This window comes from Aspergillus neoniger, assembly GCF_003184625.1.
Source record: "Aspergillus neoniger CBS 115656 unplaced genomic scaffold BO87scaffold_4, whole genome shotgun sequence".
NCBI classification, from domain to species: Eukaryota; Fungi; Ascomycota; class Eurotiomycetes; order Eurotiales; family Aspergillaceae; genus Aspergillus; species Aspergillus neoniger.
In genome coordinates this window covers 902,712-923,668 of record NW_020291132.1, presented here as the reverse complement: position 1 = coordinate 923,668, position 20,957 = coordinate 902,712, and the positions used below count along the sequence as shown (strand labels likewise).

General features: G+C 50.6%; 7 protein-coding genes and 1 non-coding gene across 8 annotated transcripts; 6 read left to right on the top strand and 2 right to left on the bottom strand.

Moving 5' to 3' along the window:
- Positions 1–126: 126 nt before the first annotated feature.
- On the top strand, positions 127–3,359 carry BO87DRAFT_422377 (F-box domain protein; the record flags this gene model as incomplete). Its single annotated transcript, XM_025627111.1, has 2 exons — positions 127–2,446; positions 2,518–3,359. The coding sequence occupies 2 exons, from the start codon at positions 127–129 to the stop codon at positions 3,357–3,359; spliced, it is 3,162 nt and encodes a 1,053-aa protein (XP_025483831.1).
- Positions 3,360–5,374: 2,015 nt separating this feature from the next.
- BO87DRAFT_455887 (tetratricopeptide repeat protein) lies at positions 5,375–9,463 on the top strand (the record flags this gene model as incomplete). The annotated part of the gene is made up of 12 exons (XM_025628691.1): positions 5,375–5,418; positions 5,504–5,670; positions 5,757–5,895; positions 5,952–6,029; positions 6,083–6,219; positions 6,270–6,321; positions 6,390–6,592; positions 6,646–6,714; positions 6,765–6,851; positions 6,906–7,091; positions 7,139–8,641; positions 8,702–9,463. 12 exons carry the CDS (start codon positions 5,375–5,377, stop codon positions 9,343–9,345), a joined length of 3,309 nt encoding a protein of 1,102 aa, XP_025483830.1. The 3' UTR covers positions 9,346–9,463.
- A 939-nt stretch (positions 9,464–10,402) lies between these two features.
- Positions 10,403–12,186, bottom strand: BO87DRAFT_299675 (MFS transporter; the record flags this gene model as incomplete). Its single annotated transcript, XM_025619102.1, has 2 exons — positions 10,403–10,693; positions 10,762–12,186. The coding sequence occupies 2 exons, from the start codon at positions 12,184–12,186 to the stop codon at positions 10,403–10,405; spliced, it is 1,716 nt and encodes a 571-aa protein (XP_025483829.1).
- An 806-nt stretch (positions 12,187–12,992) lies between these two features.
- On the top strand, positions 12,993–13,064 carry BO87DRAFT_t58. Its single transcript has one exon. It is a non-coding gene; the product is annotated as a tRNA-Arg (tRNA).
- A 262-nt stretch (positions 13,065–13,326) lies between these two features.
- On the bottom strand, positions 13,327–15,528 carry BO87DRAFT_351156 (signal recognition particle receptor subunit alpha). Its single transcript, XM_025621117.1, has 3 exons — positions 15,221–15,528; positions 14,875–15,160; positions 13,327–14,822 (listed from the first exon to the last, which is right to left on the bottom strand). Exons 1-3 carry the CDS (start codon positions 15,437–15,439, stop codon positions 13,387–13,389), a joined length of 1,941 nt encoding a protein of 646 aa, XP_025483828.1. The 5' UTR covers positions 15,440–15,528; the 3' UTR covers positions 13,327–13,386.
- A 75-nt stretch (positions 15,529–15,603) lies between these two features.
- On the top strand, positions 15,604–17,021 carry BO87DRAFT_403927 (protein transporter YIF1). Its single transcript, XM_025625816.1, has 3 exons — positions 15,604–16,017; positions 16,074–16,637; positions 16,691–17,021. The coding sequence occupies exons 1-3, from the start codon at positions 15,730–15,732 to the stop codon at positions 16,904–16,906; spliced, it is 1,068 nt and encodes a 355-aa protein (XP_025483827.1). The 5' UTR covers positions 15,604–15,729; the 3' UTR covers positions 16,907–17,021.
- An 842-nt stretch (positions 17,022–17,863) lies between these two features.
- Positions 17,864–19,425, top strand: BO87DRAFT_403926 (60S ribosomal eL14 domain-containing protein; the record flags this gene model as incomplete). The annotated part of the gene is made up of 6 exons (XM_025625815.1): positions 17,864–17,929; positions 18,029–18,082; positions 18,121–18,213; positions 18,289–18,426; positions 18,530–18,793; positions 18,958–19,425. 6 exons carry the CDS (start codon positions 17,864–17,866, stop codon positions 19,015–19,017), a joined length of 675 nt encoding a protein of 224 aa, XP_025483826.1. The 3' UTR covers positions 19,018–19,425.
- A 78-nt stretch (positions 19,426–19,503) lies between these two features.
- On the top strand, positions 19,504–20,810 carry BO87DRAFT_373212 (nascent polypeptide-associated complex subunit alpha). Its single transcript, XM_025622489.1, has 4 exons — positions 19,504–19,585; positions 19,755–20,012; positions 20,133–20,191; positions 20,255–20,810. The coding sequence occupies exons 2-4, from the start codon at positions 19,782–19,784 to the stop codon at positions 20,571–20,573; spliced, it is 609 nt and encodes a 202-aa protein (XP_025483825.1). The 5' UTR covers positions 19,504–19,585; positions 19,755–19,781; the 3' UTR covers positions 20,574–20,810.
- The last annotated feature ends 147 nt before the right edge of the window (positions 20,811–20,957 follow it).

The following is a 20,957-nucleotide window of genomic DNA, read 5'->3' as shown; positions in this document are numbered from 1 at the left end:
GTTACCATCGAACCATCCAGGTGCCCCAGGGGAAAAACTGTTGGCTCGGTGCGGAAGCCAGTCCTACGTTAAACAGGCTTTCAAGAGTTGGTATAGGGCTAGTTAAAGGCCCCCTCAGTCCCAAAGATGGAGGTGCTGGACTTGCCTAAGCGCAATTCACCCGTTCCACAACCCACCGCTGTCGCTATGGGACCAACTTCTCCCCCTCCTGAAGAGAAGGCGTCAGATACCCCATACATGGTGGACGATGACTTTGCTGGAGATGACGAAGACGACGATGATGATTCTATTTCGCCTATTTCTGAGAGAGCACCTCCATGGTCTGGAACTCGCTGGGCTCGCTTTTTCCCCGAACTCTCCTCTCACTTCTCCTTGGCGTCCCCTACTAACAGTACAAATCCGCCCTTTCCGCAACCTCACACGAAGGGCCCGCCTCATATTGACGGCCCCTCACAGCAACCGGAAAGAAGGAGCAAAGGACCTTCTTCTCTGTCGTCTGAAGATGTGGCGGATAACAGGTCATCAAGTTACACTAGCCGGTCTTCCTTGACGAGTCAGGGATCCGAAGCTACATCACCAGTTCATAAGTTGGTGGATAGTCTTCACATAACGTCACCCACAAAGGCTGGCGTCTTTGACGAGTCAAAATATGCGCATCAAATTCCTCCTCCGTTCCCGAGCCGCTCTTCAATTGCTCAGTCCAAAGACAAGCCTCTGCCTCAGGAGCCCCCTATTGAATTGACTCCACTCTCAATCCGCCATAAAACCCCTCAAATGCACGATAGAAGACCCGGATATGTTGGTCGCTTGGACCCTCCGCCACGTTCAAAGAAGCATGCAAGCCATCATCATCCGACGTTGTCGCAGGCGTGCAACGACCTGGAGAGGACTCTAGCCGGACTCGGTGAGCAGCAGCAGCCTCCCGCGCAACTCTCTCCTCGCAGTCCTCTTCAGATTCTAGACGGGCCTCTGCAGATTAGTAGAGGCAATATGGACATGGTTGCGACCCGACCAGCCCCTCGACCCCCTGCTAGCGTGCATAACAATCGTCAGATCCACAAAGTCAAATCCCGCGAAGATGTGAAACAAACAAAGAAATCGCTGAAGAACAAACCGTCCTTTTCCTTCTCAGTACCAGCTTTCGGTCGGAAACTGAGTCGTGTCCATCAGCGATCCACCAGTAACACCAGCTCCAAGTCAGAACCGGAATCCTACAGGGCCAGCACCTTACATCAGCCAGCTGTCGCAGAACTTGGAGACGGCGAGATCGCTGAGTTACAGGGATCTTCAGTCATTGGTTTCCGTGAGAGACCTCTTTCCGCTGGCGGGGAGAAGGAACTTCGGATGAGGCTTCCCCGCCTTCAGACAAAGGAAATGGGGGAGTTCGGTCGGAAAAGAGACAACATCCACAGCACTCATGAGGGCCCTGAACAGCTGAGAAGGCCGCATGAGAGAGCGAGGGGCGCTTCTGTCGGCGATAAGTACTTCGTATCGTACAGTAAACTCGATGGTATACCAGCCACTCGTCAACATCAACAAATTTCGCAAACTTCAGCGATGGTCTATGAGCTGGAGGGCGGTTCCCCACAACCGCCAGCCGAGCTGCAAGGCGATACCACCACTGCGATCGATGTACCTGTCAGGGTATCTGTCAGTGTGTCTGTTGGAGCAATGCCTGCTACTCTGCCTGACCGCGTTATTTTAACAGTCTTGGAGCATATCACCTCCCTTGATGAACTTTTCAATGTTGCGGTAGTTCGCAGTGACTTTTATCGGGTATTTAAGAGGCACGAGCTGAAGCTTATGAGGATAGCTGTATTCGCCATGTCTGCGCCAGCGTGGGAGTTGCGCGAAATGAGTCCGCCATGGGATACCGAATGGCAATTTGTGCTGGATCCTGACGCCCCTGTGCCTGAATACACGCCCTGCCGCTATCTCAAGCGCTATGCCGAGGATATATACACACTGGCTCATCTCAAATCGCTTATACTAGCTCGTTGTGGGACTTTTCTGCGCCCCGAAACGATCCGTGGGCTATCCGGCACCGATGATGTTCGTGCCGCCGAGGTCGATGATGCCTTTTGGCGGGTTTGGACTTTCTGTCGCCTTTTCGGTTCCGGGAAAGGTAGAGAGGGAGACATCGCGGGGCAGTTGGATTGGTTGAGGGGTGGCAAGGTAGCCAGGAACCGACGTGTCTCGGACTTCACGTCTATAGCCGATCCATATGACGCGAATAGCGTTTTGTTCGAACCTCCTGCGGGATTCGGGGGCGGCAATACAGGAGGCTTATCAAAGGAGCAGCTTCTTGATATGACGGAGATATGGACCTGCTTAGGTGTGCTTCTTCAGCCAATGCACGGTAAGTGTATTGAAGCACGAGCAACTGGAGTGTTCGACGGGCATAATGTAGAGGCAAATGATTCTGCCGAGGAAGAAGCAGTTCTAGGTAAGCGAATCTCACCTTGGTGAGGTTGTCGTTGGTCTCACTGTTACCAAATCGCTAACCCGTGCGAGCAGAGGAGTGGACCTACTACATTCTCACACTTGGACTTTCAGCAGTCTTGGTGCTCGGCTCAATTCATCCCTATGACAACACTACTGCTGTTTTCCAGAGAGCCCATTCGATGGGCTTGACAAACTGGGAAGCATCTGACACTGGTGCGAGCCGTTCGTCGTTCCTGAGAGAGGCTGTGTCGAAAGCTTGCCAGCCACGGGGAAGTAGTACTTCTCAGGTGTCAATGCGCTCTCCTGGCTTTGGCTCTCAACCTTCGGGATTGCATGATGTATCACAAACGTCTAACGTTCCCGGCGAGAGAGAGACTTCGCCTGACTTCCATCGCCGACGGCAAGCTGCCTATTCTGCCCAATTAAGGAATCAGAGGCAGCAGCAGCCCAGTCCACCCAATCCTATGCTTGCTGAAGAACGGCCCATTTCTCATTATGCGACCATCATGAGCCGCCTAGAAGGCCTTCCGCCCGCGCCTCAGCCGCCAATGTCTGTGTCAAGGATAGAGATACCGCCTACTACCCACTCTTACGTGACAAACGTGTCCTATATGCAACCCCTCCACCCAGTCACACCAGGGTACTACCCACCACAGGTCCGCGACCCTGTTGACCACGCCATTGACATAATGGTTCGAGAGCTTGGCTTTGCGGAAGAGGATGCCAAGTGGGCCCTCAAGATAACAGACAGTGGCGAAGGTATAAACATGAATGCGGCGATATCTTTACTCACCAGGGAACGCAGGACCCATGAGCAGAGCAGCAGGGGATTTTCCCTGAGGAAACGCAAAAGCTTTCTCTCCTCGGTCATCAACAGTCCGGAGTCGAGACATTCAGGCTGGAAATGGGCTTGAGCAGCAATACATCCTCAAGAACCGTTGTCGCATTACCTTCACATCAATGGCAGCTAGGCCTGCAGTCGTTGTATATTCTGATTCATAATTGCATTGCATTACGGCCTGCCTTCTTCCAAGGGTTTCCTTTGACTCTAAGGCGTTGTTGTTTGGGTTGATACCACTGTGTACCACAATTTCTTTGTTACTTCCATCTCTACTACAAGCGTGTATAGCCATATTTTACCATTCAAATCTTGACCATCCAAGTTTCTGAAGAACCATGATTAGACATTGTTCTAGACTCCTCTTTTAGCGGAGCTGGAGCTTACAAGGACGCCCGCTGATCTACTGGATAACCCCCTCTCCTTCTTAGGGATGTACCTTCCAGATTCCAGCATCTTTCTGTAGCAATTCCGGAGCCCCCTTCTTGAGGCTGTTCACCCGGGCTTATAGTGCTGAAATGGCGCAGCTTTAGAAATCAAGGCGGCCTTCGTCAGCCGATTTGCAAGGAGCTCAGCGATGGACGGAAAGCTAGCAGGAGCCCTGGATGATGGCAAAATGATCATCTATTCTGTGTCGAGAGCATTTGAGATTGTTCATCAGCCGGTACGTCACGCCAGTCCACGTACTGTAAGAGGGCCGACGGACCGTGTTGAGGGTAAGGCTATCCTATCCTTACAGGCCAGCGGAAATCCCGAACCTTCCCGTCTCAACCCAAGCCAGCTCAACTTTCGAAAGCCATCTGCTTCGGCGGGCGTTCTTTCCCTGGCGCCCTGGAGAGAGTGGCCAGAGCATCGAACAAAAGGGTGAAAGTTTAATGGTTAATTATAACTATTTCCGATGTGACAAATCGGGCCTGAAACAAACTTCCAGACTATTGTCTCGGGAAACTGCCTTCGACGCTCATCCCACCCGGTTCCTTGGTGCTTCTTCGGGTGTTCTATTCTAGTTTCCTAACTTGCAGGAAGCTTCATTACTTTATGCAAGCTGTCATGGACACGGTGAGGTCGAATGGATCCCGCTTGCACGCACGTCCGGACGTGCTTCAGCTGACAGCCAGAGACCCAGCATGTTCTTTTATTCATTGGGGTCCCCAACCTTGACATGTCCTTCGAAGCAGTTTGACTGGCATGGATATTGCTGGAACTATCTCGTGGTCTAGCCAATTATTGGAAACGTCCCTGACGCGGTTGTGATGTATCAACTCGGGAGGAGAGAAGGGCCCCCGACGATCGCAAACGAGCCTTCCCTTTGCTTTTTTCGAGTCTTCGCCGAGAAGCACGACTCAGCCTGGGAGATCTGACGAATAATGTGCCAATGGCATTGCTTAAACTGGGAGAAATCATGAGCAAAGCAAATAAAGGGAAAGAAAGGATCGATATGATATGATATATCTATGGCTCGACTTTGGGACAGAGATAATGCGGTGAGAGCGGAGAGGCGCGGACAGGTTTGACCCTCGAACTTGTTCGACGCAAGGGGGGTCGGTTTGTTTATTGCAGGCAGGAAAACGAGGGGAACACAGGCATTGCACTCACTGGCTGCATCAAGGCGGTCCGTCAGTTTGTGGAATCAAGATAATGTTATCGATGCTGGTGATGCAAGAAAATGAGCGGCAAAGCCTACCAACCAACCCTGTCGTCCATCCCTCCCTCGGCATTCCAATCGATCAATCGTCCAATATATCACTTTTCACTGAACTCAAGCGCCTCTCCTTCGCAAGCTTTGTTCCAGACTAACATGCGAGGGATGACAAGCGTTAGCGCTAGAGGAGAAACTTCCCCAGTCCCTCCTAGAAACCATCAAGAATGGGGCACCGCCGTTTACTTCTAGACAAGACCACCGGCTGACCTGCATATGTATGTATCTGCGCCAGCATGTCCAACAGCTCATTAAAAGTGACGCCTCATCCTGACTTTTGAGGGTCTGATCTCTTCCCGACATTTTGTTTGAAACGGACAGCCGCACATCTTCAACGTCGTTTTTTCCTCTCATTCTCCTGTCCTTGTGCATCTTCTTCACCTCGCCCCAAGATGGCTACGGAACCCGTTCCCGACGCTAACCTGTCGGTTCAGAGGTAAGTTCACGCATTCCTGTGCTGTCATGGCTGCAGCCTGTATGGGTGATCAATCAACAACTAACCCACGATATCAATTGGTCAGAGATTTTGGCGACATTCGAGGGCTGCAGACGGAGGCAAAGCGACAATTCGATACAGATATCATCCTGAGGAATTCGTTACAGGGTGCTCCAAATAGGTTCGAGGCCAAAGGCCGTGTTCTAAGAGCCTCAGACGTGCTGCTGTCTTTAGTCGGCAGGTCTACGAGCGGTATGCTGCCCCCCGGCTACCTACATATGGGTGCAGCCTGTGGTTGTATTTGCATCGGCTAAAATTGGGATTAATCTGTTTAGCAGAGACGGATGATGCTTATCCCGGTGTTGCAGATACGAAGGAGGCTTTGCGTTGTTTTCCTCCGTTCCGAGACGATGATGGGACTATATTCGGTGCAGTGGATATTAATTGTCCCGACTGCAATGCGGTTTTTTCTTCGCTGTACGGCCGAACCTGATATTCCCCTTGATCAGTACAGATTTTGACATGTCATGCAGAAGCGAGTTGAAACATCACTATCTAACGAAATACTGTCCTGGCACTGCAATTGCCGTATATGTGATGACGCGGGACCGGTATCTGATCCTTGTCCATTATGTTTAGACAGAATTGCTGACTGGAGTTATAGTCTAATCACGAAAGGTTACCGTGTTGAGAAACGTTTCATCCCGCTCAACTCCCGGCCGATTTGCTTTTTCTGTGGCAACTGTGAAAGGCCATTCACATTTGGCGATGGTGAGGAGGAAGGGCTTGATCGGCAACGAAGTATGATCCGCCACTGTCTGTATCACTAGCGGGGTCTAACCGAGTCTCAGATACGCCATTTTTTGTTGACTGCAAGCATTGTGGTGAATCATGCAATGTCTCGTCAGTATTTCCTCGTGCTTGAGCTTCTAGGTGTGCAGTGGACACTTTTTCTGACGTGAGGACTGCAGATACCAGCCGATCTTGAACGATCCGCGGGACGACATCGTTGTTAGGGGCACAGCGAGAGACATGGCCAGTGCTAATCACAGTCGAAGTTCTAGCTTTACGCAAAAAGGCTCCATGGGTTCCAAAGTCCCATCAACGAACGGCGCTGGAGACCAGTCCTTTTCCAAAAAAGCCCGAAAGATACGTGATTCATGGTCGCTCAGAAGTATGTTATCTCCCAATCAGTCATTGGATACTTTCCGTACTAATACAGCTAAGAGTTCTCACAAGGAGAGGAGGATGAGCTGGTCGCTATCGGATTTTCGGGGCTATATGACCTGGAACGAGGTATGCCGCCAGGTTCTCTGATTATCTCTTGTTGCTAATTGGATTGGCAGTACACGCCCCCCACGGCATCTATCAGCAAATTGAAGGCAACAATGAGCCGGGAACAGCTCTGTCAACAATGAGCTACGCTACGAATGGTATATATGAAGCCGACTAGACAGCCAGAAGCTCAGCTAACATTCTGTCTATAGGAGTTAATTATAATGGATCCATAGTGGAGTCTAAACGGACGCTCTGTGAAGAGGAAAGCGGTCGTCCGGGCCCTAAGAACGAGCTCCGGAATGGCCAGGCTGAGAAAGAACGCCCGCAAGCGCAACAAAGAGCCTCATGGAGGCAATCATTCTTGCAGAGACTCTTCGGTCGCAAGGTCCCCAAAGGTCAGTATGCTGAAGCCAGTCTACCGAATTAGCACTCACTACTGTAGGTGTGTCGCGTGCACGATCTACCTCAGATCGCGGTAAGAAGTTGATCAAAAGAGCGAACACCATACGGTTCTCGTTCGTCACCAAGTACACGCGAAGCGAAAGGAGAGGAGCAACGACCCGGAAGAGTGACGTGGTTTCGACGGATGGCCGGACGCAGGTCACTGAGCCTACGCAGGAATCTGTCGCGGAAACCGAATACATGGCCTTGCTACGGGAAACGCAGAATATCTTCATCCACACCCAGCATATCTCGGGCGGTGCTATTGTTCACGATGCATCTGGGCGTCAAAGAATTTTGAAGATTGATGAGATTGCCCAGCTTTTCCTACAGATTAAAGACGAGCTCTCGGCTGCAAGCGTTTGGTCTCGTATCCTCCACGAACAGATGCGAGCCCAGAATGCTCTGAATCAGGGGAATCTGGAAACTGCAATGAGCAAATTTCACAATGCGCTGAGATTGCTCGATGAGTGTCCAGCATTAGATATTGACAAGCATTGCCGAGCGGTACTTCTCCATTCCTTGGGACGGGTATATCGCCATTTGGAAAGGACACAAGAGGCGACTGTCTGTTATTTGACGGCTCTTGGATTATTCAAGCGGACGTTTGGGCGCGACCATCCCGATAATTTCGCCATTCTGCATGACCTAGGAGCGCTCGATTCAAAGGATGGATATGCTACACAAGCAGCAGCTTTATACGAGCGCTCGTTTGCAGGTCGCTTGAAGACATTGGGGCACAACGACCCAGAGACTCTGAAGAGCATGCAGGACCTTGCCACGCTGAAGGTCGCTTTAGGTGATAAGGAATCGGCCCTCCTCCTTCTGGAGAAAGCAGCCCCGGCACTCGATACGGTTTTTGGGCTGCATAATGAAAGAACATTGACTGCAAAGAACCAACTATCTCTCCTGTACCACAAACTTGACCTGAATAAGGAGGCGCAAATGATCTGCGGCCGAACCATCCCACATTACAAGGCAGTCTTCGGTATTACCAGTCCTATCACAAGAGAAGCGGTCATTCGGTATCTTGAATGCTCTGAGAATTTTGACTTTCCAAGTGAAATAAATGACATTCTTGATCAATATCAACATTCTCAGGAACCAGACGCCCTGCGGGTCATCCAACATTTAGGACGATCGTATATCAACGCTGGCCTCTATCGGGATGCTGCGAATATTTTCGAATCTTTGGTCGAAGACTTCTTGGCCATCAAGGGACCAGAAGCAATCGAAACGTATGATGCTCTCAGCACCCTCTGTGTCTCCCACGAACAACTCGACTCTATCGACAAGGCCATACTTGCCTACCAACAGCTAGTCCATATGGCGCGACGAACCCCGGAAGACCGCTACCTGCAGACGAGGATAGAGTTCGCCGAGGAGAGGATATTGGCTCTCAACGGACGAAGAAATATGCTCACAGCTGAGAAGCAAGATTGGGCATTGCATGAGCCCGGGCCGTGTGAGAAGTGCGGCACCCCTACCACCACTTTGTGCAACAGTAGGTTTTCCTTCCCTTGCTTTTCCCACGCGCAATTCTAACCTAATATGCAACAACCAGCCTGCAATATCTTCCGTTTCTGCAATGATAAATGTCACAAGGCTGCCTCCGCCTCCCATGCTTCCCAATGCATCCCATCCGTCACCCGTCTCGAATCCAAGTCCATCCGAATGAAGCACAAATGCCCCGTCCCAGCACGCGACCTTGCGATCACTAGAATCCGCCAACTCGACACCACCCGACCTTTCAACATAACAGCCAGTACCGCTTACCATCTCGATCATCGCAAATTCACTACCTTCCGGATGAAACTCAACCCAGACGTTAACACAGTCATCGTCTTCGCCCGCGAATCCGACATCCGTTACACCATGATCAACAACCCTCCACATCTCTTCCCGCCCAGCAAAGTCCAATGGACCACCCCAGAGCATCAAGAATCTGTTTTCTACGCCCCCGCATCCCCCGGCTCTGACCCAACAGAAGAAGCAAGATATCTTCTCGTCGCTCCGGGGAAGAGAATGCACCGCGCCTTGGTCGATAAGCGCGTACGAGTCCGTGGCGGCGGCGGCGAAAAGGAACGCTTCCGAGCCCTTGATATCCCCAACAAAGACCTGGTCGAATACGCCCAGGGACTTGTCGTAACTGCTAACTATCCGTATGAGCCGTTCATGTACGTTTTTGAATGGGTGTGGAAAGATTAAGTCGAAACGCCATCGCATTGAGATATATGATATCGGTAATTCAACCAACCTCTCGGGATTCCCTTCGTTCTGTTTCTTGTGTGTGTTTCATTCCTGTGTTTGCTACTACTACTTCTGCTACTACATATGAAGTCTCTTACTATGTTTTTCATGTGTTGTTAGTTACTACTATGTGTGATTCTCCATGAGTGCAGTGTCTGTGATTTATCATGTCCGAGATTTTATATATAATGTTGAGATCATATTGTTTTGACCATTTTTTCATTTCTCATTTTCCTTACTATGATCCTATAAGTCGATACCACCTACATCGGCTGTTTCGATAGTCCTCGTTCGGCTTCAGTCGAAGCTTCATTTGGATATTAAGTATTCTCCTTGATGTCAGATATCTGTACAATCTGTACGTGTATCTCTTATGTGAATTTTTACTAGCTTTCAATGTTGTTGGTGTATGTTATGTACATTGAGCAATTGGCAAAAAGTGTGAGCACTAAGTATGTTCAAATGGGTAAATTGCAATGCAAGATCAAGCAGTGATCGAGTTTCAAATTCTAACAAGAAAGGCAACGGTACATCATAAGCTAAACCGCAAAATCTAAATCCTATTGATACAGTCTGCCAATCAGAGGCGAAAGAAAGAAAGCGTGACTGGAACACGACACGACCGGTCTATCTAGTAGTAGTAGTAGTAGAGGTCAACGAAAAAGAAACACCCAAGGCTATCAATATCTATCCGTAGTCCAAATCAAAAGAAGTCTCGTCTTCCAGACCAGCATATACAATGCGCGCATATAACGACGCCAAACACCATGCATGTTTGTATGCATTGGGGAAAAAAAGAATGGATGAATGAAAATGCACCATGAAAATATTGTGCTCAAATAGTAAGGTCCTCGAGGCCAGGAAGGTAATCAGTGAAAGGCGTGCTCTTGTCTATGGAACGGAAATGTAAGTGATAAATCGTGAGGTCGTAAAGATTATTCTTGTTTTAGCTCGGTTTTAAGGATCGGTGATTGATTGATTGGTAGGAATAATAAGGGTGCACACTGTGCCCCTCTCACGCGTCGGCTTCGTCATCGTCTGACTTGTAAGTGTCGTCGCTGTCGCTTTCCCAGTCCTCGGCTTCGAGGGAGCGGCCTCGGATGCCGAAACTCAGGATAAACCCGACAAAGGAGACGGCGGCGAAAACGCCGAATGGCATGGCTTCTCCTTTGTGCTTGAGTCTGGATGCAAGAGAGAATAGGCTGCCGGATAGGAATGGGCCCACTGCACGGCCTGCGGCTGAAAGGGTCTGAGCCAGTCCGTTGAGGGATCCTAAGACGGCATTATCCGGGGCGGAGTTGGTAATCTAGGTTGGCCAGAGTTAGCCTGACATTCTTTCTTTTTGTGTCATGACACAAATAGCCAGCTACTTACCAGTAGAAGTGCACTTGTCAGTCCGCCAACTGAGGCGACTGTTTTGACGAGCAACGCAAAGCACAACTCGATCGCCAGAAGCGCGGTCTTCCCGCTTATTCCATTGGCCCCATTGCTCTTATATCCGACAAAAGGCATGAGCAGGAACGAAATGACGAAGCCAAACAAGCCCGCTCGGTAAGACCAGCGATTTCCCATCTTATCTCTCAATTTGCCGAAAATGCAAATTTGAAAAATGATCGTAACGAAGCCAGAGAACCCTTGGGCAAGACCGATCTCCGAAGGGGTCAAGCCACGCCCAAGTGGGGGACGGGCTTGCGAGAAGATAGGAAACAACGAGTTGAAAGCAACGTTGCAAAGAGCGAAAATGAGATAGGTCAAAAGGAGCAGCACAGTATCCCGATTGAAAATCTCACTTCGTGTCAACGACTCATGGTGGGTCTGGTGGGTTTCCGATACCTCAGACGCCGAGTCTAGTTCGCTATCATGATCCTGACTTTCGTACGAGCTCGTACGAAGGTGGCGATAATTGCCAGCATGTGGTGGTTTTACCCGACTCGCGCTCTTTGCAGAGCTAGTCCACTCCCACAACCACGCGAATAGAGCACGGACTCTCTGCTTGAAATCGGGTAAGGTCTCTGCGTCCTCCAAGCTCTCTTTGAGGAAGAATATCGACAGGACGAAGTCCACAACTAAGACTCCACCGGCGAGCAGATTCGGCATGAGGTACGGGAAGGGGTTGGGTTGGCTTTTGTCAAAGGGATTCCGCTCGAAGACCAATAGGCCTCCTAACAGAGGTCCAGTTATGCCACCAATACCATAGAGAACAGGCAAATAGGTGAAGGCCTTCGACTGATTGCTCCGATCAGTGATCTCACCCAGGCAAGTGGACACCAGACCTTGGTTGCCATTGACGGCGCCCATCATCGCCTGAACAACGATTGCCTGGTAAAGGGTTCTGCAAAATCCAAAAGCGCAGAAGCAAGCCGCCGTGAGGATTGTGCCCAGCAGGATAACCGGTTTCCTTCCTATCCGATCAGATAGCCAGCCCCAGAAGTAATTTGTGATCAGCTGTGCAACTGCGAACGCAGTAGCAATCGCTCCGACGTATACCCCGACCATATCCGGTTCGACTTCGGGAAATGAGGACGCCATATCGGGTAGGTAAGGACTGACGGAGTTGAAGGCCGTCTGTTCGCAAAGGGATATCATCGCCAGAACCGCCATCTGTTTCTTCGGCAGGGGAGATCCGAGTCCCGATCCATTTTGAGAATCGCTTGGTTGGTGATGCGAGTCGTCGCCTGATGATCCAGATTGGCCGGAGTTCGGTCTTCCGCGAGATTTCGGCGGCGGGGTGTCGAAGGTCTGATAGTGCAGCGTAGAGGAATGTCGCCGATTCAGCGGATTGTGCTCTTCTGTCCTCATCTCGGCAAAACAGAGGTAGTACGCGAGTTCGTATATAGATTTTCAGGTATTCCCCAGAGAACAGCGCGATAGAGGCGGTGGCTGAGCCTCACCAACAATCGGAGCAATGAAGAATGGCTTCAATTGCCACTACCTCGTTCGCGATGCGGGGGGCGTTGGAGCCCCCAGAAAAGACTCGGGGGTGGATCCGGGGCAACAGCAGCGAACTATAGTCGCAAGTGATGTCAATGACGCGCACGTATTGTTCGAGACTGGAGATGAAGATCCAAAGCAAAGCAGAAGCTGTCTAAAATCGAGAGAATGTCAAAACAAGGAAGAGGTGCCTGGATAGTCAAGTGCGGAGGAGCCCCGGCAAACCCATGCAGATGATGTAAGCGTTCTGGCTGGACTGGAAGAACCACGGCTGAGTCATCCGGTGGCTGTCGACTGGATTGATATGACGGGTCTGATAGTGAACTGTTCTCAACAGCAGTTGTATGATGTATATGACGGTTACGACACGGGAAATTACTCCCAATGTCTCAGGGCTTTACGTGTCCTCGGTATGGACTGACTCATTTGTAAGCGGCGAAGTGCTGCGCCCTCTGTGCCGGTGGCATTCCCCGGGAGGTAACCAGCTACGGATTGCAACATCCGCCTGTCTTAAAGTCTTTCTAGGAGAATTACCAAGAGGTGTGCGGTAAGTGTCGCCACAGAATCAAGGGTTTCTCTAGGATGCTTCAGTGAACTGGAATCTGTTAAATTGAGGCAGTGGGATTTTGAAGCCCTTACTTATGGCATTTTATGTGCCTCCAAATATATCAGTTGGCCTGCTGGCCCAATGGTAAGGCGCTTGACTACGGATCAAGAGATTGCAGGTTCGAATCCTGCGTAGGTCATTATTTTTGGAAATTTATTTTTCAGTCTTTGGCATCTTTGTCTTCATTTCTATCTTGTTTTTCTTTTTTTATTTTCTTTTGATCTTACATCTATTACATCTACTACGTCTTCATCCATCATTCCGTTGCAGATGACATGCACGGTCAGCTCGTGTAGCCTCCTGCCGGATATCATAAAGCGCCGTCTTAGAAGCGACGCTGCACTGTCACCCGGTTAAGATCATGAACAGAGTGAACTAGCCTACGTAGGATTTTCATGGTTCTTCATCATAGTCTTATTCATTACTCGCCGGTAACTGCATTAATGTAACCTGCGCGCCAATCACTTCATCAACAGATTGACAGCCCAAGGAACACTGAGTCCTCTCAGGTCGCCGTAATGCTGACCAACTCCCAAGAAGACGATGGGAATACCCGTAGCATGCACCATGCTGACCAGGGTGCCCACCATGTCACCAACTGTATCACATTTGCTGATGATGAAGCCGTCAAGGTTTCGCCCAGTACCGAAGGCCTGGTTGAAATTGCGAGCCTGCATCACACTGTCCGTGCCAACCAGGGCTTCGCCAACCATGAAGATCTTGTCTGGGTTGGCGAATTTAGCAAACTTCTCGAGCGAGGACATGAGGCGCTGGTCGTTGTGCCGGCGGCCGGCAGTATCGATAAGCACGACGTCAAAGTGGTTGGCAGCTCCGTATTCGACAGCATCCTTCGCCACGTTCGCTGCATCCTTTCCGTAGCCCTTCTCGTACAGCTCAACCTCGCCAGCGTTCTCGCGGGCACTGAGTTCCTTGAGGTTCCGTGCATGAACACGTAGCTGTTCCACAGCTCCAGATCGGAAGGTATCGCATGCGGCGATGAGAACACGGTATTTGTTCTGCAGCAGAAAATAGCAAATCTTTCCCAAATTCGTTGACTTCCCAACGCCGTTGACACCAACGATCGAGATAACATAAGGACGAGGAGCCTGTTGCTTGCTAGTGGGAGACGTAACTGCATCGATTTCACGAAGCAGGTCAAGAGAGGAGGTAGGCGTCAGTATTTTCCGAAGAGACGACTCCATGGCCGAGCGCAAAGCAGCATCCACACTTTGGAAATTGCCTGTTTTCTTCCCCACGAGCTCCCGCTTGACACCCTCGCACAGCCGGACCGCAGCCTCGCGTGCGACGTTCTTCTTCAACAAATGATCTTCCATGGTCTTCAAGGGCTTCTCCAAATCCGCTTCGGTAAGGGTCTTTCCGCCCACGATGTTACGCAGAAGACCTCCAATTGCATTAAATCCTGAACCGACGAAGCCAGCAGAGGACGCATCCTTCGCTTTTTCGCTGCCTGCATTTTCCAAAATAGAGTGAACTTCATCTCCCAGATCTTTCAGTACGAACTGGCCCTTGCCAGTCCTGTGTCCCCAAGAATCTTGCGACACGCCTTCCACAGCCGGAGCAGCCGCTTCTTCACCGTCAGCATGGGCTGAGTAGTCGAGGACCTGACCATCATCCTCATCGGCAAATCCATCGGCATCCCACCTGCGCATCTTTTTGCCGCTCTTGGGTGTTTTTCCTTTGCGAATTTCGTCGCCTGAGGAAGCATTGGCGCTGGCATTAGCGGCCTTGCGTGCACGACGCGAAACTCGGCCAGCTGGTCCTCCCTTGGCAGTTATGATGTGGTTCGCAACAGGGGTGGATGACCGCGATGTATCCGGGGTGTGTGGTGGCGTACTCTCATCAGAGGTCGCCCCGGCTAGCGCAGCTTGATGCTGCGCTTTAGGAATGTTAGCATCATTACAATCTATGAAGCCCGTTTTGAGACATACCTTTGAGAAGACCAGGCACTGGTGGCGGAGGGGGGCCGCCATTGTCAGACGAAACCAGCGGGTCTTTCTTATCAACCGCATGAGCCACGAATGCCTCCGAAGAGATAGGCCCCGACTTATCCTCAAGCTCCCGAACTTGCTGGTCAAAGTATTTGTCAAAGGGGTATTGTGCTATCCTTGCGCGGGTACTTCGTAGTTGGTCCTTGTACAAATCGATATACAGGGTGGAGATATTGTCCAGGAGTTTATCGATCCAACCAAGCTGCAAGAGAGACTGATAGACGGCCTAGAGCGAGTTGCGGTCAGAGACAGAAGACCTGAGACGAGGTCGGAGACAGCAACATACCACGAAGATCAAGTCAAATTCCTTCACCCTTTTCCACTTTAAAGTGTACTTCTCTTTCTTAAAAGACGGGGCGGCATTGCTCGTTGCCTGAAGCTGGACCTTTTCCTCAATGAAGACATCACTGATAAGGCTGTTAACAATATGCGCCCCGACGGGCGCGTACGACTTCGACCACAGGACTACCCCTGAGGCAGTCAAGATCTCAAATGCTTCCAACATGCTGCTGATAAGTGGATATGCTGTATTGGTGAAACTGGGGTACGGAGGCGAGTGAACAATGATGTTGGAGTGGACGGCGAGATCCGCGCAGTGGGGAATTTGCGGGCGGCAAGCTGATCTGTCGGTGATCCGAAGGGAAGGACTTCAGCCACGTAGAAACACACCTCAACCTTCTCTCATTCTGCGCTCCAGTCACCCCCGATTTGCCGTCTCGGCAACCCCTCGAGCTTTGCAAGACAATCTTTAACTATTGAGCTCCTCTTAACTAGTTTCATTACAACCCAAGAACCATGTACCGCCAGTCGTTCGCTCCACCCCCGGCGCAGTCCCCTCCCCTTCACCATCCTGTGCCTCAGCATGTCTCGACCGTCCCCATGATGCGCTCGCCGCCGCCTCCGGCATCACAGCAGCCTCAGACCTCTGGCTATGGCAACCCATATCAGCCCGCCCCTGCGCAGGGTGGCAGCGGAACATATGCTCCTGGCTTTGGGGGGTTCATCAATGATCCCACCGCGCAGATGGGATTCCAGGTCGGAAAGACCGCCATGGCAGCTGGACAGGAATATATGGAGCAGAACGTAAGCAGCAGCTTCAATGGTGCCTATAGATGAAGCATTGCTAACCAGGCGCCAAGTTCAATCGCTATGTCTCTATACCAGCTCTCAAGCACTACTTCAACGTCTCCAACTCTTATGTCCTGAACAAATTGTCCCTCGTTCTCTTCCCTTGGCGGCACAAGCCTTGGTCCCGTCAACAGGCACGCCTTACAACAGCGTCAACGGGCCCCAATGGCCAGATTTCCCAGCAACAATACTCATCCATGTTCCTGCCTCCGCGTGACGATCTCAACTCCCCAGATATGTACATCCCCGTCATGGCACTTGTCACATACATCCTTCTCTCGGCGATGCTGGCCGGATTCCGCGGTAACTTCCATCCGGAGCTGCTTGGTTCGATCACGACCACAGCTATCGCCGTCATTTTGTTCGAGATAATGTGCTTGAAGCTGGCTATGTACATTCTCAGCATCAACAACGAGTCGCAGCTGCTGGATCTGGTGGCATATTCGGGATACAAGTTTGTCGGCATCATTGTCACTCTGTTGACATCTGAGATCCTCACTCCAGGCCGAGGAACCGGCGGCTGGGTTGGCTGGGTCGTCTTCATTTACACCTTCCTTGCTAATGCTTTCTTCCTGGTACGTTCATGGCCGTATGCTTTGTTGACGACTGTACTAATGACGCATCATAGCTCCGTTCCCTGAAATACGTTCTTCTCCCGGACTCTACGAGTGATGCGTCTATGCGCACTGGTTCTATGCATACGGTTGCTCGCTCGCAACGTAACCGTCGCACTCAGTTCCTGTTCATCTACTCCTATGTGATTCAGTTCGTTTTCATGTGGGTGCTGAGTCGGGAGGGGCCGATGTCGATTGCGTCTCGTGGTGGAGCAACTGGTTCAGCGTAGGGTCATATCGTACCGGGTTGCACATAATGATATAGACGGACCTCATGAAAAGGGATAGGGATATTAGTTCATATTCATGTACGTTTTGTGGAGAGCAGTAAAATCGAATTAAATCACTATTTTCATAGATCAGGAATGTATATGGTGACATTGTTCACCTGCATTTAGTCATGCAGAACATGAAGTCATACCGGAGGGCGGCTCATACACGAAAGCCATTGGTCGGACGGGGTCAAAATAGATTAGAAGGGTGCGGGTTCTCAACGATTCTACAAGATAAGTTTTCTACAAGCTCAAAAAGGTCCATAATTTTCATGATAAAAGATTCAATTTCATATTTTCTAGCTAATGGCTGTACAGCAGCGCAATCGGAAATCCTATAATCCCACGAGTTAGAACTCAGTCAAACAAGCAATGAGTGACAATATTGTGGAATGAGATGCTCCTCAGAGATCTTGGTGATGAAGTAAATTTCATTGCCAAAGGCATCAACTACTATCTAGGCGTGATAAAGTTTTTTAATCACTGGAGGGGGGGGGGGGTGTGTGCAAGCAAGGAAATGCAGTCGCAACGTACCGAAAGAATGAGATGTTGGCAACAGTAGAGTCGAGTGGCATGAATGCGCAAACCTGTTTGGTCTTCAACATGTTAGCGATGAGACTGCATAAAGGTATATATGGTGTCAAGAACGACGTAGGAGTGAGGATATCAGAATATGTAAGAAATTGAATATCATGCGACAGTGCTGTATAAGAACCCCGGCGAGGGCTCACAGACACTGGGTCAATCGCAAATTACCGCATCATGTAAGGAGGGGGGTAATAAACATAGAAAGCTTCAAGGTAGAAAGAGCTTACCAGTTAATGTGTGGAGAGTCCAGCTCCCTGGTGGAGTTTGAGTTAGTAAACAAGATGGCGGAGTAGTTCTGGACAGAACGACATTATGTTCTGATGCAAGATGGCGAAAAGGTCGACAGAGTCTGGACCTTTTAAGTTCTGCATGATAGCAAGAGGAACAAGCAAAGTAGATCGCGTTGAAAACTTGAAGCTTAAAAGCAACTCCATCGGAGCGGATAATATCCGACCTCCGATGGAGCGCGCTAAGGCCGGGAGGCAGCCCTAGGCCGCACGCAAACGCCCCTGGGTGGGCTGCTACTGGCTGCTAAGCGAGACTCTTGTGGGCGAAGGGCCGCAGCACCGAAATTCGCTATCCAGCAGACCAGAGCGACTTGTGCGTTTCGGACGACTTCGACAACCCGACATTTCGACAACAAATTATCAACACCGTCCTCCCGGAGTCTGTCGACCGTGAGTTGCTGTCCGCCCTTACCGTGATCCCCGCAAGACTTCAACTAAGACGTCCCCTTTTTGCTATTTTTCTAGGAAGCCTTCGCCATGGCCGATATCGATGTTCAGGTTGCTCAATGGAAGCTGGTTGAGGTTGGCCGCGTTGTGCTGATCCGCAGCGGTCCTTACACCGGCAAGCTCGCTGCCATTGTTGAGATTGTCGACCACAAGCGTGTACGTTTTTTTGCGCATATACCGGAGTTGCTACGAGCGCGAAGGGATCGGATTTATATATTAGGAGGAAACGCGATATTGACAAAAGTGTTGCATCGATTAGGTCTTGGTTGACGGTCCCTCCACCGAGGAGCAGAAGATCGTTCCCCGCCACGTCCTTCCTCTCTCCCACGCCACCCTCACTCACTTCGTCATCCCCCGTTTGCCCCGTGCTGCCGGTACTGGCCCCGTGAAGAAGCTTTGGCAGAAGGAGGAGATCGATGGCAAGTGGGCCAAGTCCAACTTCGCCCAGAAGACCGAGCGCGCTGAGCGCAGGAAGAACCTGTCCGACTTCGAGCGCTTCAAGGTCCTCCGCCTCCGGAAGCAGGTACGTTTACGAATCGCGATGGTGTGACATGCACGGAATATTGGGTTATATGGAGGAAAATCGTATGAAAGTGGTCGGGTCTATTGGTCGATTACTGGGAAAGAGCCGGGGATATGATGTGCATGGAATTGCAGGAACAAGTGCTGACATGTTGGATTTTACAGGCTCGCTACGAGGTCCAGAAGGCTCACGCTAAGCTCAGGGCGGCTGCTCCTAAGTCATAGACGGTTCATGAGGCTCGGTGCATAGAGTGACAGGGTTGCCTTGGGACGGGGTTATTTGCTGATGGTTTAATTTATTTTCAGCAAAATGGGCTGTACGCATTATTGACAGCATAAAAATGATTCAAGAACCTTTGATATCCTGGCATAGGTTATCCTCGTACGTCATGAAAGATGGAGGGCGGCACGGAACGCCTTGCAATTAGTATATGGCAAATGGTATCTCGGGGTATTAATGATCTTGACATGACCTGGTCATCAACTTAGACAAAAACCAATCCACAAAGCCAAATGTGTTCCAGTAAATCAAAACAGTAGAATTGATATGGTGCAATGAATTGCTGCAGATTATATTATATTTAAATAGTGGAGAATGAACACTTGCGTCAGTAGAAGTGGTGGTTGTACTACGATCTGTAGATGCATCGCTTCTGTGTGTCCGGGGTGAGGGTCCCAATAAGCTCGCTAACGATTTTCGGCAGGATGACATTCACACAGCTTTGCGACTTCCCAACTACAACAAGGCAAAAAAATCCCCCTCATCCACCACAGCCCTTTGTTCCGCGTCTAGGTAAGTTGAAATGGAATTCCTTGCCGCGAAGTTCAATTTTACGGTCGATTTTGGCGATTTCCCGCAGATTTGTGGGTGTACCACGGTCTGAGAGGGACATCTTCGAACCTCCCACCTTCAGCGACCAGTCACGTCCCACAGTGCGATTTGCTGACCATCAACTCTACAGCCCTTCTAGGCTCACTCGAATTACAAAATGGCCGACCCCCGTGTTGAAGAGCTCCCCGACGAGGAGGTTCCCAAGACCAACGTTGAGGATGCCGGCAGCTCCTCCGAGTCTGAGGCTGGCGATGAGCCCACCATCCCCGGTGGTGCCGCTGTCACCATCCACTCTCGCAACGAGAAGAAGGCTCGCAAGGCCATTGGCAAGCTCGGCCTGAAGCATGTTCCCGGCATCACTCGTGTCACTCTCCGTCGCCCCAAGAACGTATGAATACGGCCCTGTCCCTCCTTTTCGTGCGACGCTCAACAAAACCTGCACTCGTGGAGTTATTGTGGGCGACGAAGGATTTTCTCAGACCGCTGAGGCTAATCTATACGCATATAGATCCTTTTCGTCATCAACCAGCCCGATGTCTACCGCTCCCCCTCCAGCAACACCTGGATGTATGTGTCTCCTTGGACTATGACGAATTGATGAATCATATCAAGCTTACATTGTTGCGATAGCATCTTCGGTGAGGCCAAGATCGAAGACCTGAACGCCACCGCTCAGGCTACCGCTGCCCAGCAGCTTGCTGAGGCTGCTGCCAACGAGCACGCTGGTCACGACCACGAGCACGACCACGGCAAGGGCAAGGCCCCCGAGGCTGAGGCCAAGAAGGAGGAGGAAGAGGATGATGGCGAGGAGGTCGATGAGTCTGGTCTTGAGGCTAAGGACATCGAACTGGTTATGGCCCAGGCTAATGTGTCCCGCAAGAAGGCCGTCAAGGCTCTCCGGGAGAACGACAACGATATCGTCAACTCCATCATGGCTCTCAGCATATGAACACCGCCGGAAATGAACGCATGAATCGGTGGCTGGCGTCTCTTGGCCCTGCTGGCAGGATGGATTTTGGGTGCGAGGTCAGATTGATATCCCCTAGGATGCATGTACTGTCAGGCCCCATAGTGTAAATCATTTAGCCAAAAGCAGAATTGAATGATGTGAAGCACTATTTGGCACCTTCCATTTGGGTGGAATATTTTCTAAATTAAAAAAAGTACACAAATTCTTCCGTAACCGGAGACTTGTATATTCAAGTTCGAAGAAATATCAAAAAAACCTCGGGCTATAATTGAAAGTATAAACATGTAAGCTCTCCGGACTATCTATACGCACACCCGCCCCCTGCGAACTCCCCTTGTGTAGTGCCAGTTCGGGAACACGGGA